This window comes from Oryctolagus cuniculus, chromosome 13, assembly GCF_964237555.1.
Source record: "Oryctolagus cuniculus chromosome 13, mOryCun1.1, whole genome shotgun sequence".
Taxonomy (NCBI): domain Eukaryota; kingdom Metazoa; phylum Chordata; class Mammalia; order Lagomorpha; family Leporidae; genus Oryctolagus; species Oryctolagus cuniculus.
The window spans coordinates 106,107,462-106,124,229 of record NC_091444.1 but is presented as its reverse complement, the minus strand read 5'-3'; the positions used below and the strand labels follow the sequence as shown (position 1 = coordinate 106,124,229).

The window sequence follows — 16,768 nt, the reverse complement described above, 5'->3', positions numbered from 1 at the left end:
AGTGCTCCTAGACCGAAGCTTCCCCTGGAAACCTCAGGAGCTGGGCCCAGGGCGCCCTCCAACCCCGCCGGCACATCCTCCTCCCACTGCACAAGATACCTTGGAAGGTCCTGTGATGGCACAGTGGCCCCAAAGGCCCAGCGCGCGCCCGGGCCCTGGACCGCAGCCTTCCTCCGACTGCCCCAGGCAGCCGGCGGTTTCCCGCGCCGACTGCAGAGGCTGGGCGGAGCGAGCGCCCCGGAGACCTCACTCCCGCACCCCTCAGGCCTTTTCCGACTGCGCAGAGACGCTGCGCGCGGCAGCCCTAGCACCAGCGCCGAAGGGCCGGGCGCCGCGCCCCCCGCACTCGGGCAGGCAGCAGGTGCACCTGGAGCCGCGCGCCGGGCAGGTACCGAGCAGCCGCCAGAGGAGCCGCCCAGGAGGCAGCCAACCGGCCCCGCCCCGGGAGCTGGCGAGCACAGGGGAAGGTCCCCCTCCCCGCCGGCACCCCGCGCTCTGATTGGCTGGCGCCGCGGGTCCCCGGCACGCGCCTGGGGCTGTAGCTATAAGAGCCCTCGCGTGCCAGCCCTCAGCTCCCGCACGTCGGCCGCGGCCCTCCGCAGCGCGCAGCGCGGGCGCCAGCCGAGCGCAGCGGGCACCAGAGGGAGGCCGGGGGTAGGGGGGCTGCCCCCGGCGCGGCCCGGGCGAAGCGGGGACTGCAGACCGGCGAGACCTCAACCGCACGCGCACTGAGGATCCCCGGGGGCGCGCGGCGGCCGCCAGAATGGACGCGGTGCTGCTGGAGCCCTTCCCCGGGGGCCTGGACGCCTTCCCGGCAGCGTACCTGGACGACGAGGACTTCCTCACCGACCAGTCCTCCCGGGACCCCCTGGAGGACGGCGAGGAGCTGCTGGCGGAGGAGCACGCCGAGGTGGACTTCCTCAGCCACCAGCTGCACGAGTGCTGCTACCGCGACGGGGCGTGCCTGCTGCTGCCGCCGCCGCCCGCGCCCGCGGCCGGCCCCCGCGCGCTCGCGCCGCCGCCGCCGTCGGGGGCTCCCGGGGAGCCCGAAGACCTCGGCGGCCCCGGCTACTGCTGCGGGGCGGCCGTGGGCCCCGGCGCCTTCCCCTACTCGCCCGGCTCGCCGCCCGCGTGCCTGGCCTACCCGTGCGCCGCGGCCGCAGCGCTGTCCCCCGGGGCGCGGCTGCGTGGCCTGGGCGGCGCGGCGGCGCGGCGGCGGCGGCGGGTGCGCTCCGAGGCGGAGCTGCAGCAGCTGCGGCAGGCGGCCAACGTGCGCGAGCGGCGGCGCATGCAGTCCATCAACGACGCCTTCGAGGGGCTGCGCTCCCACATCCCCACGCTGCCCTACGAGAAGCGCCTCTCCAAGGTGGACACGCTGCGCCTGGCCATCGGCTACATCAACTTCCTCAGCGAGCTGGTGCAGGCCGACCTGCCACTGCGCGGCGGCGGCGGCGGTGCGGGCAGCGGCGCGGGAGGCGGCGGGCCGGGCGGCGGGCGCCTGGGCTCGGACAGCCCGGGCAGCCAGGCCCACAAGGTCATCATTTGCCATCGGGGCACGCGTAAGTGCGGCCGCGTTCCGGCTCAGGGAGTCGGGGACGGGTTGGGGACGGGCTTGGGCTGGTGCAGGCTCCGCGCAGGGGCCTGGGGGAGGCCTGGCCGGCCGCCCGGTCGCTGGACACCGCCTCCTGGAGAGCCCGCTCCGGGTCTCGGCCGTCCTCAGCGCTGTGAGCGCGGCGACCCCAGGCTTGCAGCTCCTGGGATTCCGGGGAGAGGGCGCTCCAAGGCCTGCTGGGGAGAAGCGCCCAGGGCCGGGACCCTCGGGGGCCCGGGCTGGACTTGGACGGTCTGTGTTCCTTTGTCCCGTCCCCAGGTCCCCCCTCCCCCGGCGATCCGGATTACGGCCTCCCGCCGCTCGCCGGACACTCACTCTCGTGGACTGATGAGAAACAGCTCAGCGAACAAAACATCATCCGGACAGCCAAAGTGTGGACGCCCGAGGACCCCAGAAAGCTCAGCGGCGTGGAAAGCCAGCCGCCTTTGCAGGTGGCGTCCTGAGCGGGCCCGGGCGCGGCGGGGGCTGGGTCCCTGTGCGTGTGGTCCACGTCGGAGTGTCTATCCCGCACATGTCTCCAAAGGCAATCCGCCTCTTGTTAATTTATCTATTTATTCCGCTGAGTTAACGCCATAGACGATCTCTTTTAAATATATATAAGTTATATAATTTATCTTGATTTTTTTTTCTAAAAATATGCTATAGCTTGTGATTCCCTCGTCCCCCCACCCCCACCCCCACCCCAGCACCTTGGTCACCAGACTCTTGTGTTGCTGGGAGAACCCTAGCCGGAATACTTCCCGCTTATTTATTGCCAGATGTGGTCTATTAAAGCATTGTTAATAAACGGTATTTACAGATGTGGTTTTTTTCTCCCTAAAGTGATTGGTTCAATACTGATGTGGGGGTCGCTGAAAGAAGTAGCTTTGCAAACAGGAGGTGCGGCGGAGGCTCGCGCCCTAAACTGTAAGAAACCAGGTTCCAGGTAGACTCCGCCTGGGAGGAGGTGGGCCGGAAGCCCCCTGAGCCCGCCCCCGCAGTAACGACCCGGGCCTGTATTTCCAGCCTGCTTTGCAGAAACGCCCACGGAGGCCAACAGGGCCCGGGTGGGGAGTTGTTTGTCAGAGCCGGAAACGAAGGCGCGGCGGCCCACGCTGCCCCCTCGCAGGGTTTCCAGGTGGACGCGCGCGCGGAGTCCGGTGCGGGTATGGGGCAGGGAGGGGCCTCGCGCTCGCCTGGCCACCCCCGAGCGTGTCTTCCGCGGTGAGCGCATCGGGTGCCTGGAACGCGGCTGTTCTGAGGACGAGGGACTGGTGACAGTCTAGGACTAAATCCAGCATCTTTGGGGGCAGGCAGGCAGGGAACAGCTCAGCGGCCCACTCTGAGCCCGGGTCCCTGTCGCCTCCGACGGGACCTGGGGAGGCCGGGGCGGAGGGTATACGGGCAAGGGCGCAGCCAGAGCCGCGCGGCTCCAGCGCGCCCCGGGGCCGGGCTCCCTCGGTCCTGTGTGGACGGCTGTCTCCAGGCGCCTCCCAGGCCCGCGGTGCAGCCTCCTCGCCCGTGGGCCAGCGCCGGGGGTGCGCGCATGGCCGGGGCCTGTGGGGCCCAGGCGCGCTGCGCTGCCCGCGCCCGCTTCGCGTGGAACCGCCGCCCCCTGCGCCGCGCCAAGGCGAGCGAGGCGTGGCTCCGCGGCCAGGCGCGGCGCTGGTGGGCCAAGGTACCGGGGCGCGTCGCCTTCAGCGCCCACGGCCTCGCGGAAGAACAATATGCTTGCGGCATGCTAATTGATTTAACCTCGTGGCACACCCACCGAGGGGTTCCCCGCGCCGCGGGGGCCATGGACGTCGTCCAAAAGCAATTAAAGCGAAGCGGCGGGCCCGACCCGGCGGCGCGGGGATTCCGGGTCGCGGGGGCCCCCGGGGGGCCCTGGGCCAGGGACCACCGTCGCCCCCGTCCGCCCTGGCGCCCTCTCCCCTGTCCCTCCCGTTGCAGGATGAATCCGCTCTGGAAACAATTCGAAGGGTGAGAGTAAATAATTCGATTGTGCCCTGTATTAGGGCCTCGTTAAGCAGGAAAGTGGCTTTGGCACAAACGTTCCCATCAGGCATGTAATCTCATTACACTCATTAGAAAGTCAAATGCTACACACACTTCAACTTGATCCCAAGTTATGGAAGGACGCGCCCTGGGGACTTTATTAATTACTAATTATTATTAATTATTTTTGGCCGTGTAGACGTACGCTTTCGTGGGATTGGGCAGTGTGGCCCCAGGCAGCAGAGGCACCGCAATCATGGTGGTGTGGCACCTTTCATTTTGTGTGCCACTTTGTGTGTGTGCGTGTGATTCAATGCCTCTACACGTCCTTTAGTGCAGTGCAGATGAAGCGGAAGACTGGAACTGAGCAGGCGAAACACCAGGGTCCCTATCTTGTCACTCTTCTGTCCTGACTTGGCAAGTCCCTTTAAGCACAACCTTCAAAGAGACTGACAGCTTCTTTTTATTTACTCATAATCCATTCATCCTAGTGTAGCAATCCTTTTTTTTTCCAAAAAAAAAAAAAAAGCAACAGTAAAAGCAGAACAAATGTATCGTTTCAGAGTCGGTTTTTGGCCTCGTGGCTGGGCTGGGTGCAGAAGTGGCTCGGTGGTGCCAGGCTGGAGTCTGTGGCCTGGGGCATCCCTGCCCGTGCAGACTCTACCGCCTGGCGCTTAAAGGATCTGCATGGGAGGGGGCGTTTGAGTGACAGGTTTTCAACAGCTCTTTAAGTGGGCACTTCTGCCAACTCGCTCCCCAAAACACGCACGTGAAAATAATGGGGGTGAATCCAACTTCTGGATGACTGTGGCCAGCCTCTGGCCAGCCCTGTTCTTTGGAACAGCCTGCGGGCCACCGTGCTGAAAACCAGCCTGAGACCTCCAGGGGGAAAGAGGTTCAAGTCTGGCCTTGGCCGCCTTTTGTCCATTTAGCTTAAAAAAAAAAAAAAAAAAAAAAAAAAGCAGCAGACTCAAATGGGTACATGGAATGATCTCCTTGGTGGAGCTAGCTAAAGCATTTCCCAGTGGAGGTTTCCCTATAGAGCCCCCACTCCATTGCCAGTGGCGCTCTCTCTCTCTCTCTCTCTCTCTCTCTCTCTCTCTATATATATATCATGGAGAGGGTGCCAGGTGGGCTTCTGAGAGCAGACTGTAGTGGAGTGTCCCCCCAACACCTCACCTCCTGCCCACCCCCACCCCGCCAGTCCCTCCTGCCTATCTGCATCCCAGGTTGCTGTGCCATCCTGCCTTCCAGCCAGTGGCTCAACTGGGGTAAAGCCCCTTGTCCCCGTCACTCCCTGCCCCCTACATTCGAGGCAGGTATCAGGGTCAGGGTCCTCTTGCCAGTGCCTTAAAAGATAACAGGAAAGTTGGTCGTGTTCAGATGCTGGGAGCGGAGGCACTATTCTTCCCTTGGCTTTTCAGCAGGTGGGACCTGGTGACTTTTGACCTGAGAAAGAGGAGGAGGAGGGATGCGGGGGGGGGGGGGCGTGGTGGTCCGCACCCTGAGCTGGGCAGCCAGAGCCCCCTTGTGGAAGCCTCGGATGGATGTGGCACTCCCTGGTGGCTTGAACCTCCTGTGGAAGGTTGAGTTCTGGAGCCCCTGTGTCCCTCGGGGCAGAAAAGGACAGGTGGGAGAGAGGGTGAGGCTCTCCCGCTGCTGCAGGCTGGGCGGGAGCAGGGCGCACGAGAGAGGGGCCCGGTGGGAAGGCCTGTGAAACCGGCTGCCGGGGGTTCCCAGGACTGCTCATCTGCCAGGACCAGGATTAACATCCCTGGGTGGAGAGGGTGTGAAACCTCTCAAACCCATAAACTCATCCCATTTCCATTAATGGGCTTCCGCGGTGGCACCGAGTACCAGCTGCGAGGTTGAACAAACACCAGTTGAGTGCACTCCCTGGCGAAGCTCTCTGGGAAGAGCCCTCTCGCCCTGGCCCTCCCCTCCCCACCGCCTTTCCCAAAGCCTCCTTTGCAGCCTGTGGGAAGAGCCCTAAATAATTCCACTACCAGTTGCGTTTTTTGAGATCTGGAACCACCGGGAGGAGCCGATTCCCACGACGGGAGGGCTGTGGGGTCTGGCCAACAGGTGTTGGGATTTGGCCCAACGAGCCGGGGGAAGCCCAGGGGGAGGAGAGGCAGAGCCGCCAGGGAGCAGGCTGCTCCGGGCCTCCTGCTCGAGGGGCCATGGAAGCCGCAGACAATCGCAATGATATCTTTATTGCTAGGTTCATGTCCTGGGCTATAACATATCAATCCCTGTCGTGGCTCTCTCGGATGCACCTGGTATTTCAAACTTGTTCTTTTTTTGTGCTTCTGGGTCCTGGGCTGCAGCTGCCCATGACAAGCAAAGAGAGAGGCCCTTACACTGTCTCCAAGACGTGTTGGCATGGTCTGCCCGTCTTTAATGTACCATTAAGCATTGTCTTCACACAATATGGGGACTGTAAAGCATGACATGTGTTATAATAAAACACATTCTCAATGATACACTTGGACTTGAGGCTGGGGTGAGCCAAACAAACAGGCCCAAATCTTGTTTTGTCTTCCTTGCAGAGCCTACTGGCAATTAAACTCCACACCACTCTTTCCACCCCCCCTCCCCTCCTGATCAGCCAATTAAATTTTATGTCTCCTAATTTTTCACATAGAAAAAAAAAGTCTCCGTGCTGGCCCCGAAAGACATTGATTTTCTTGCTATCACCTGGCGCTCAGACCTTAGTCCCATTTATCAAGAAGGGGGACGGTGAGCATTGCACACAGGGACTCTGTCACCATAAGGCTCTCGCCATCCCGGCCTATTGTTTTCCCTTGTTAATAACTCATTACCAGGATTTAACAAATCAACCATTACATATGTTTTGTGTCTCCATATTTTGATCCGTCCGATTAAGCAGATGTTACGATTGAACATTGAAAAGTCCAAGGCTGCTCTAGTCTGAAAGAGAGAGGGCAGCCTCAAACAACGAGCTAACAATGAGATTCAGAAGATCTTCAGAAAAACATTTACCACCAATAAACAGACTCCAACCTGCTCCATTTCAACCATTGTGTGCTTTGGGGGAATAATTACATTTAATAGGAATAGGTCCGCAGAGTTTTCAATGCCAAGACCACAGGTGCGGGGTGGCATGATGAATGATTGGCCTGATTTTTGCCAAGCTCAAGGGCTCTTCTCGTGGACTTGCAAGCAGATAGAAAATATTGTCATTTCTTTTAATTCACAGCATTACTTTCAAGGCGAACAAAGGCCGGGCCCCGGGGGAGGGGGGAGGCGGGGGGAGGGGCCGGGCTGTCCCCGAGCGCCTGGGAGGCGGAGGTGCAGAAGAGGAGGCCGAGGCGGCGGCGGAGCGCGCTGCCGCGTTTGTGCGCAAGTGACTCCGGTGCCACACACAAAAGGCCTCCCTCTCCCCCACCTTCTGCCGCCTCTCAGCCCTTGGGCGCCTGCCGAGCTGACTCCCGGGACTCCGGAGGGCTCCTGGCCGCAGCCCCAGGGCGGCCCAGCCTCGGGGACTGGCGCTGCCTCCGAGGCAAACCTCGCCAAACTTTGTCCAAACTCGGCGGGCCGGGGAGGGAACCCTGGCCAGAGGCGCGCATGCGCCCCGCCTGCTGCTCGGCGTTCCCCGGGCTCGGGAGAGCCGGGGTGGAGTCCGGCAGACAGCCCCGGGGGCCCGCGCGGCCCCCGCTCCCCAGGGCAGCCCGGACTCGGGGGCTTGCTGTCCTCCCGCGGGGTTGGAAGCGGCCGCCCCGCGCCCAGCTCTCCGCACTCCTGCTATCTTTGCGCATGGAAGTCTCCAGGAGAGGGTCCGGGGAGCGGCGAGCAGGGAGGCAGGAGAACGGCCCGGAGGCGGCCTGCCCGGGGGACCCTCGGCTCCCCCGAAGGAGTCCCCGGGCCACGACGCCCCGGGGTCGGCGTGGAGCCCTCGGGCGGCCGCCGGTCGCGGGTGCAGTGGCCGGAGGCGCAGCTTGTGGGGAGCTGTTGTTTGCCTCTGGTCGAAAGCGCCCGCGCTGGTCGCGGCAGCGGTGAGGACGCGAGATTCCGGCCGGTCCCCGCTCTCGGGGAGGCCCCCAGGGACCTGCCCTTGCTTCTTGCGGAGTCTTGGCCCCAGGCTGATCCCCGCAGCTCCACGCTCACCCCTTCCCCGGCGGGTGGGCACCTGCGTCAAACCACCTGTTGCGCTCGCTTCCCTTTGGAGAGGCGCCGGCCGCGGGCTTGGTAGAGGCGGGCTGCGGCGTGGCCCCCGGCCTCCGGGAAAGCGTTCGGGGTCCAGTGCTAATGAGGGGGCGGCCCCCTCCTCGCCTCCTGGGGCACGCGGTGGGTTTCGCCCCCTGCCTGCGCCCCGGGGCTCCGCGGTCTCCAGGGCACCCCTCCACCTTGCCCACTTTGGGGATTTCTCTTCGCACTTTGGGTGGCGGGATTAGACGAAGATGTAGACCACCGCTGACCAAACCCGCGCTGGCCCCTCCTCGCCTCCCTCCCCGCCCCCGCCTCCACTGCCCCCAAGCCCCAGCCAAGTGGGAATCTTCGGTTCCCCCCACCACCTCTTCCATCCCAAGCCCAGGGTGAGAGCCCATGGACAAAGCCGCTTATATTCGCGCCCCCGTATTAAGGGAGCTGGCGCTTGAGCAGATTTTTCTGAAGCTATTTCTGGTGTCTCGGTTTCTCTTCCGCGGCTGCGCAGGATCAACTGTGGCTCCTTTGCCCTGAGTGACAGCGCGAGTGTCTAACCGCGAGTCACCCAGCCGTCTTTGCAGTGTGAGCTTGTGGAATTGGGTTCTGCCTAGCCAGGGCATATTTCTAGAAGGGATTTTATTACGAAGCCCAGTTGGGCAAGCATTGGTATTTGGATAAAAAGAAAAAAAAACGATCAAAAACAAAATGTGGGCTTCACTCTCCCTGGGGGACTGGAAATAAATGAATCGGTTGTCACCAATAGGCAAAGTGTTAAATACCAGTCAAGTTTGAGGAAGGAGCCGCTTGTAAATAAAGGATGCCTGCCTGCACCACCCCCCACCCCCCACGCACACACACCGGTGCAGTTCAGCACTGGGGCTCCACAGTTAGCGCTGGCGCACAAGCAGACGTGTGATGGGAAGTCCGTCCCTACGTCTGAAAACATGCCGTATGCCTCATTTCTTTGAGGGCTGCCCAGTAGGCGCCAGGGGACGGTGGCAGAGCCACCCCCTCCCCAGCCCTGCCTGTGGTCCCTCAGCTCAGCGCTTTCATCCAGGGCTTGAATTGTGTTGTCAACGCTGGGGGGACAGAAAGCGGAGGGGGCATGAGAACGGGAGGGTGTCTTGACAACTCGCGGAGATCCGTATTTTTTGCAGGTGTAGAATGTGCCTAATAACCATGGCTGGTGCGCACTCCCCAGTGGCGAGGGTATGACAGGGACAGCTGGCTGGGTCTGCCGTGTGAAAACACCCCCTCGGTGGACGGAACACAGCGACACTGACCCTTCCGCACGGGGAACCAGGGATGTGCCTTTGACTGAATTAGCCATAAAGACGTCTTGCTATGACTTTTGTTCCCCCGCCAAAGCGGAGAAATGTTGCGCTTAATATGAGAGGTACCGCTCGCAGCTTTTCTGTGCCCCGTAAGAAATATTACAGTGCTGATTTACTGGCCCCAGGCTCGCCCGCTTGGCCCCCAAGGCCGGCTGGGGGCGGTGGTGCAGGAGGTGGGGACAGGGCGGTGAGTACAGAGGGAGGAGGAGGAGGAGGCAGGCCGGCTTGGTGAGCTGAGTGTCGCCGGTTGACTGTTTCCAAAGATCTCTCTTGGCGGCAGCAAATTTATCAATCTTTTCATCTGACAATACTTTGAAATATATCATTGTCATCCAGAGTTGTGTGATAGATTATCTGCCGGCACAGTCTGTTCCAAGGTCAAGGTGAAGATTCTTGTTTGCTGTTTAAACCGGGTTGTTTAAGAACTCAGAACAATGCGGGCCTGTTAAGTTTTCGCTTGTTCTCAGGGAGTTTTCTAAAGCTCCTGACGGGTCCCTCCCGGACGCTCGGTCCTCCTGAGCTGCGCGGGGCCAGCAGGGCTGGGGCTCGGCGGTGGGACCGGGGAGACACAGCCATCTCTCCTGTCTTCCCAGAGCCAGTGCTGAGTTTTCTCTGCTTGCTGCTTCTGTTTCTGCCGGAGCGTAACCTGCCGCTCCTGCCGCACACTTTTTAAAATAAAGTCAGCTTCTAAACCGTCACGTTTTATAAACCTACTTCTGTCTGATTTTAAGGGAAAGGCTGGCTTCACGGTTTCTTCTGATGATTGATCTTTTTTTTTTTTATTATTCAACTAACTTTTATTTACCTTGCAATAATGTTCGGGAGCAATGTGATAAATTACAGATATGCAAATTTCTTTCAGTGGTGTTGTGAGTGTGTCTAGCGGGAGCTGAATAACTCCTTGCAAGTCAGCCCCGCGCGCTCAGGACCCCAGGGAGCTGATCAAAGCACCCATTCTCTTTCATCCCCGGTATTCTCCTCCAAACTATTTCGATACAATATGTTTCCATGATGCACTTAATGCGCTCAGGACATAGAACTCATTACAACCTAGCTAGTTCTGCCGACCTCTTTGTTCTTCGGCGAAAAGTCAAAGAAAAAGGAAAAGCGTTGCCAGTTGCCAGCTTTCTGAAATGCTAAAGCATGCGTAATTTTTCACCAGGTCTCGTCTCGATATCCTCAAAAGACAAACTATGAAACCGGCCTCAGCCCTCTTTGGCATTAATTACGCTGCTGTCCAGCCGATCTGTTTTTCCTATTATATGCATTTCTCAGCAGGGATTTTTTTTTTCTTGCAAGACTAATGCAGCTGCAAGTTAAACTATGAATGGATTTTTATCACTATGGAAAAAAATAAGTGAAAAGGCTGCAAAACATACAAGACTGTTCAAAGACTTTTGGTGGATAACAGACTCAGGGCGGGGCTACGGGGGTGCCTCCAACTTCTCTAAACCAGAACTGGACTGGGAGAAGTTTCCAGTGCACCCAGTGTCCCGTGGAGAGACTCACTGTGCCAGCTGGAATTCGGCGTTGGTACCCAGCTAAACCTTGAGGTTTAAAATCTCTGTTGAAATTCTGAAACCAAGTCGTCTGCAGGGCACCCAACGGGGAGGCTGCTTCCAAAGAATCTCGGTTTCAGGAGCATGGCGCTGAGAATATAAATTTTATTTCATTTCCTCTGCTTCTTGCGTGGTTGATTGGTTGGTGGAAATGGCTGGGAGCCAGTTGTGGGAAAGGCTCCAGACCTGACTCCGATTAACCCTCTCTGGGGAGACTCTGTTGGAAACCAGCTCACCAGCAATTGCCATCAATCTACTTACTAATTAAGCCGATTCATCTCTAAAGGAGAAAAATTCCTTTCTTTAGCCAAACTGATGGGAGGAAATTTGAAAGAAGCGCCAAACTGTGTCCCTGTAATTCAGCCCAGGACCGCCAGCACAAGGTGTTGATATATAGCAGCGCGTTGGGAACAAGTTTCTAGGGCAACCCTTCTTTGGAGAGACGGTGGCACAGAGCGCAAGGCAGACCAAGCTCCCCGGCGCAGTGCCACCCCCGCGCGCTTGCGCTCAACCTCACTCGTCTCTCTCCAATTCAACCTTGTCCCTTTTACGCACACACGAATCGCCTGGTCTAGCTTTTTTTTTTTTTTTTCTTTTTACTCCATCAGCTTTGTGCGACAGCCGCCGCCGCCGACCTGTTTCTTGAGAGCTGAAATGCAACTTCAGGGGTCTCCACTTCTGTTCCAGCTTCCGATGGCGCCTAGCTTGTAGTCGGGGGGAACAGAGAGCGCCGCTGGCTGAACGTGACGCACGCCAGGAAAGCCAACCGGCCCTTCCGGGACTGGCACCTGCCCTTCGAGAATGTTCTCCCCACGTGGAGCTGGGGCTCCAGACCGGCCCGGACTCCCTTCTTGCCGGTGGCGGCCTTTTAGATGCGGGCAGGGGCGTCGCGCCCCTGTGAGCTCCGGGTGTGGAACTTCCCAGGGGACATGTGAAACACCCCCCCCCCTCCCGCGCGCGCGCGCCTCCCCCAGCCCGCCTCCCCCAGGGAGCGTGCGGGCCGAGCTCGGTTTGACTTGGTCGTTAGGGGGATGCCGGAGGAAGGGTCAAACACATTTAATGCCTCGAGCTTTCTCACTCAAGTGCGTTCCTGCCCTCCCCTAGGCGCCGGCCCAGGGCGTCTGCGCCCCCGGCTCGCCCCGCAGGGGCGCGGGGTTTCTGGGGGAGGCGCTGCCCAAGCGCCCGGCTCGGACGCCCTGGAGAGCTCTCCATGGCCAGCGAGACTAGCCTGGCGCGCCCCAGGGGTGCGTCCCCGTGGGTCAGTCTCGGTCCTCTTCTCTCACGGGGCTCCTCTGGGACTGCGACAGCCTCTTCAGTGGCTCCTTCAGGGTTCCCGACAGCCTCGCTGGAGGTGAAGAAAGAACAGGCGTGAACTTGACTCTGCTCACTCTCCGTAAGCCACTGCCGGCTCCGCAGAGCTGGGGAGGCGGGCTGGGTGTGCCCCGCAGCCTGCGCGCTCCGGCCCGGCTCGCTCTCCCCTCGGGACCACTTCCTGCAGACCCATTCCACAGCGCTGGTCTCCAGCTGTCTGCGACCAAGGCCAGGAAATGCCCTTGCGCTGAGAGTCAGGAGTCTCTGCCAGAGAAGGAAGGAGGGGGCCCTGTGTGTGCGTCCAAGGCCTTCACCCTGAACTTGGGTGGAGGACCCAAAGGTCCGTGCCTGCCCTCCCTCCATGCGCAACAGAAAATGACCGACGGGGGGAAAACAGGCCCTGCAGAGGCTCGAAGAGGGTGCTGTGTGGGTTTGCTGCACCGGCAGCCACACCCCAGTGGCTGCGGTCAGTGTTTGGACGTTTAACTGTTACCTAAAGCTCTCACTTATATAGCACTGCGCACATTCGACGCACAGAACCGGCCTGTCCTTCTCTGGCACTCTGCGTACAGGAGGCTGGCTCTCTGAGCACCTGAGCTTACAAAGCACTCGTTTTACAAAGACGTGTTGGCCGTCGAATGCTGAAGGGGCGATGGAAGCCCGGGGGAGGCTGGCGTTTCAGTTTCTCTGCGAGCAAACCATCAGCACACAGCCGTCTCCCCACAGAGGCATGTCCCTGTAACTCAGGAGCTACCACTCCAGGGCGACTCGCTCGCAAAGATGCTTAGTTCAGACACGGACACGGTGACAGCGTACACTCATCCTAAGAACTCAGACATGCTTTCCTTCCAGTCTACTACTACCAAAAAAAAAAAAAATGCAAGTCAAAAAAAAAAAAAAACCATAATGTAATAAAATTCTGATGGTCTTTAGGAGAAGTAACTCTGCTAAAATAATAATTTTCAAAAAGGATGTAAATATCCTTAAAAAGACTAATGACATTTCACAGGTAATGCAATTTAGAAAGAAACACTTCCCTGTTTTCTTTTCCAACAATGTGCATTTTTGTAAACTGCTATAAATTGCAATTCAAAAGCACTGATCTCCCCATCCCCTATCATTTTTTATACTGATCAAATGAATGCAGATACTCCCACTTGGGAGGGGCGACATGACGGCAGTTCTAAACAGGTCACAGACCTTTCACAGACCCTAAGGCAGTGGGAGGGAGCTCTTTGCTAAACCGTGTAACCAAATCAAACCAGTGGTTACCCCTTTTCAAAACCATTGGAATGGTCTGCACAATGCCATTCACATGGCAGCACAGAACCTGAAAGAATGGTCATCCAATGGAGATTTCTCTCCTTTTGTTTAATCTCGCGGAGCTCAAAAAGTCATACTTGCAACAATCACACTTGCTATGACAAAAAAAAATCATAAGCAAGAAACGCGCACTTTTGCCATCCCTGCAGGGCGTAGCTGTAGCTGTCCAGTCTGTGTGTGTACTTGTGTGTGTGTGTATAGACATATATCTATATATATATGCACATGCATGTGTGTGTGTGTGTGTGTATTTATTGGCGATGTTGCTTTGTTCAAAAACTTAGGCACAAAGACACAACATGGCTGCCCTAGGGGTGACCTATTGCTTTCAAGTTGCTGGAACACATCAGAATTTCCATTGTGAAGGTTGATTAATTGAAACTGATAAGTTACCATGAATAAAGATTGTTTTTCTGTTTAATGTGGTGGGCCTGATTTGGTAAATGCCTCATTCATGTAGCTGTGCGGTGTAGCATATGGGCAGGAGTCATTCAGTATCACAAACATACACAATTTATTATGCTTGTATGGGCACAGCCAAAAGGCCTTTTCTATTTTAATGACAACATTTCATTGAAAAATTCTATGTAAGGAGTCACTGGGAATGCGAAGTATGACTTTGTTATCATTTATTCTTGGTTTCTTACCTAAGATTTAAAGGACATAATATTTAAATGATTTTAAGAACGAGAATTACATATCAAAATTACGACTTAGCATCCATCCCTGGTCATAAAGCAGAATTTATCTAACAAGTTAGCAAACGTATGAAGACACGGCGCTGTGACCTGATGCCACCGTGTGTGTATCTGTTGATAAAGTTGCCATAAAAGTTGTGATAGCTCAAGCAAGCTGCCCAGGTTACAACGAAATGCTAAGGAGACTGGTGAAAAATGTGATAACCTCTTGGAGCCCACTTTTTTTTTCTTAATGATTGAAATCAGAAGACAACATTTGAAAAAATAACTTAGGGAGTCTCAAATGAAAAGCCAGGGCATCTATTCATTTTTTTTTTCACAACTTAACTACTGTTAACTGCCTTGACTTGAAAGGTGATGTCACTCTTGAAAGAGTGAACTACAAAAAGCTGTCATGAACGTTTACCAAGAAAGGTAGGATGGCTAAAATGTTTGTAATGATGCTGTAAGGAAACTTAATTTGTTTTTTTCATGCACGTTGCAAACATACCAAAAAAAAAAAAAGTAATAACAGCAACAAAATTGAAAGACATGCTAATGAACGAAAGAACTGACTTTACCAAACCATCAAAGAGTTAGCATAGTCAGCCTTTAATGCCTCATCAAAGAAATTCTCTGGTCATTCATGTCCCTGGAACAGTTCAAGTTCACCCAACTCTTCTCAGTTTAATTAGATGGGCACTCTCAGTGCCGCTCTTCGGGGGAGTAATAAAGCACATTGGTCACAGCTGACCACCGCTAGTCCGTGCTGTATAAAGGGCTGGGTGTCCACTGGAAAGCTAATCGGTAGCCCGGCACTTGTAAAATTCCCCCTCTGCATTTGGAAGTGACCGTCTGTATCTAATTTTTAAAGAAAAATTTACTCTGCTTTCACTCTTCTGAGGCCAATTTCTTTTCTGAACCTGAATGCAGATCATTGGTGACACAGCACCAAATAGCTCTGGTGTGTGTGCAACAAAAACCCACCTCTTTGTGGGACATAACAAATTATGCGATGTTCACAGATGCACTTCACATTGTCCCTTTTGTGAGAAAAGCAAGGCCCAGCTCCGTGCCCCACCCCCACCCCCCCTTGATGGAAGACTGGGCTCCCAGTGCAGTCTGTCCTCACCCCAGAGGAAAATAAATCCACTTCATGGGAGGCTCGGGCCGGCTCCTTGCAAAGGGCTTCCATCGGGGCTTCTGGGCTGTGTGAGTGTTGCAAGTGTGAATCTGAAGTCAGAGTGTTGACTCCTATGCACAAGGCAACAGCTCTGGGCCCGAGAACTCACCCTTGACATTGAGATACTGAGCAGGAATGCTGGAATCACACAATTTAGTGATTGCCAGAGAAATAGAGTAATTTTTTTCAATTACAGTTTTAAAAATATACACGTCGAAAGTAAAGTTTTGTTCTCATGTTTTGGTTTTTGAGTGTTCTCAAAGGAAAGAGGATGTCTGGCCATCCCATGTGGGCACAGGTTCAAGCCACAGCTGCTCCACTTCTGATCCAGCTCCCTGCTAATGCACCTGGGGAGGCAGCAGAAGACGGCCCCAGTGCTTGGACCCCTGTCACCGACATGGTAGACCCTGAATAAGGTCCTGCCTTGTGGCTTCAGCCTGGCCCAGCCCTAGCCACTGTGGTCATTTGGGGACTGAACCAGTAGATGCCACCTCTCTCTCTCTCTCTCTCTCTTTCTCTTTCTCTCTCTCTGCCTTTCAAATAAATAAGTCTTTTTAAGAAGGGGAGGGCTGGTTATTCCCAGATAACCCTGAGTGACAGCATCGGGATTTCTGTAGAAATGCAGAGGCTCCTGAGGTCCACCCTACCTGATGCAACTCCATGAATCCCTGTCTCACCTGGGCCAGATGCTCTTTTTTTTTTAAAAAAAGATTGATTTATTTACTTGAAAGGCAGAGTTACAGAGAGGGAGGGAGAGGTAAAGGGTGGGGAGAGATCTTCCATCTGCTGGTTCACTCCCCAAATGCTGCACACTCTGGGCTGGGCCAGGCTGAAGCCAGGAGCCAGGAGCTTCATCCGGGTCTCCCACATGGGTGGCAGGGCCCAAGCACTTGACCTCCTCTGCTGCTTTTTCCAGGCCATTAACAAGGAGCTGGATCAGAAGTGGATTAGATGGGACTTGAACCAGTGTCTATACGGGATGCCAGTGCCGCAGGCAGTGGCTTAACCCACTGCACCACAGCGCCAGCCCTGAGGGCTGGTCTCTGAGTTGCTCTTAGAATATTCATTCAGTTATCAGCCTTCCCCTGGCCAGCTTGCCCACTGTTTCCTTGCCGTGTCATCAATAAATCTAGCTCTGCTATACCTACATACATACATATATACCTACATACCTACATACATACTTACATACCTACATACATATAATTCAAGCATGAGAAAAATCCTGTCCTTTCTGCCTACCAGTGATTTGCTTACAGAAGAGGTCCCTAAACTCTGTGCATAAATGAACAACAAAGGGGAGTGTCCATGGCCTGTACGGTTCCCTCCCAGATGGACTCTGGTCTTGGCCGTGTGGCTGGCTTTGGCTAAAGGGACGAGACTAATAATGGTGATGGCAACAGGGACTCAGACGCTCCTTGTGCACGGCAGCGTGCTCTCTGTCCAGCTGTCTTCGGAACCCAAGACCACCACGACAGCAGGCCAGGGCTAGCCTATCTGATGATGAGGGGCTGCCCCAGGTCTGGTCACCCGGTCACCTGCGTGAGGCCGTAAGTGGCCAGCTGACCAGAGTATGAGGGGACACAGCAGCATGGAGCTGCAGGTCACTTGTCACGAGCTCA

At 56.4% G+C, this 16,768-nt stretch overlaps 2 protein-coding genes across 5 annotated transcripts in view; one reads left to right on the top strand and one right to left on the bottom strand.

Annotated features, from left to right (window-relative positions):
• The first annotated feature begins 595 nt into the window (after positions 1-595).
• Positions 596-2,263, top strand: PTF1A (pancreas associated transcription factor 1a). Its single transcript, XM_051833486.2, has 2 exons — positions 596-1,559; positions 1,871-2,263. Exons 1-2 carry the CDS (start codon positions 764-766, stop codon positions 2,053-2,055), a joined length of 981 nt encoding a protein of 326 aa, XP_051689446.1. The 5' UTR covers positions 596-763; the 3' UTR covers positions 2,056-2,263.
• Positions 2,264-11,680: 9,417 nt separating this feature from the next.
• Positions 11,681-16,768, bottom strand: part of C13H10orf67 (chromosome 13 C10orf67 homolog) — a 118,955-nt gene continuing 113,867 nt past the window's right edge. For all 4 annotated transcript variants that reach the window (XR_011381747.1, XM_070056147.1, XM_070056149.1 and 1 more), the window contains one exon: positions 11,681-11,997. Coding sequence is in view for 3 of the 4 variants with exons in the window: in XM_070056147.1 (XP_069912248.1) it covers positions 11,912-11,997 (86 nt within the window). In the remaining variant the exon portion in view is untranslated. The remainder of the gene's footprint in view (positions 11,998-16,768) is intronic.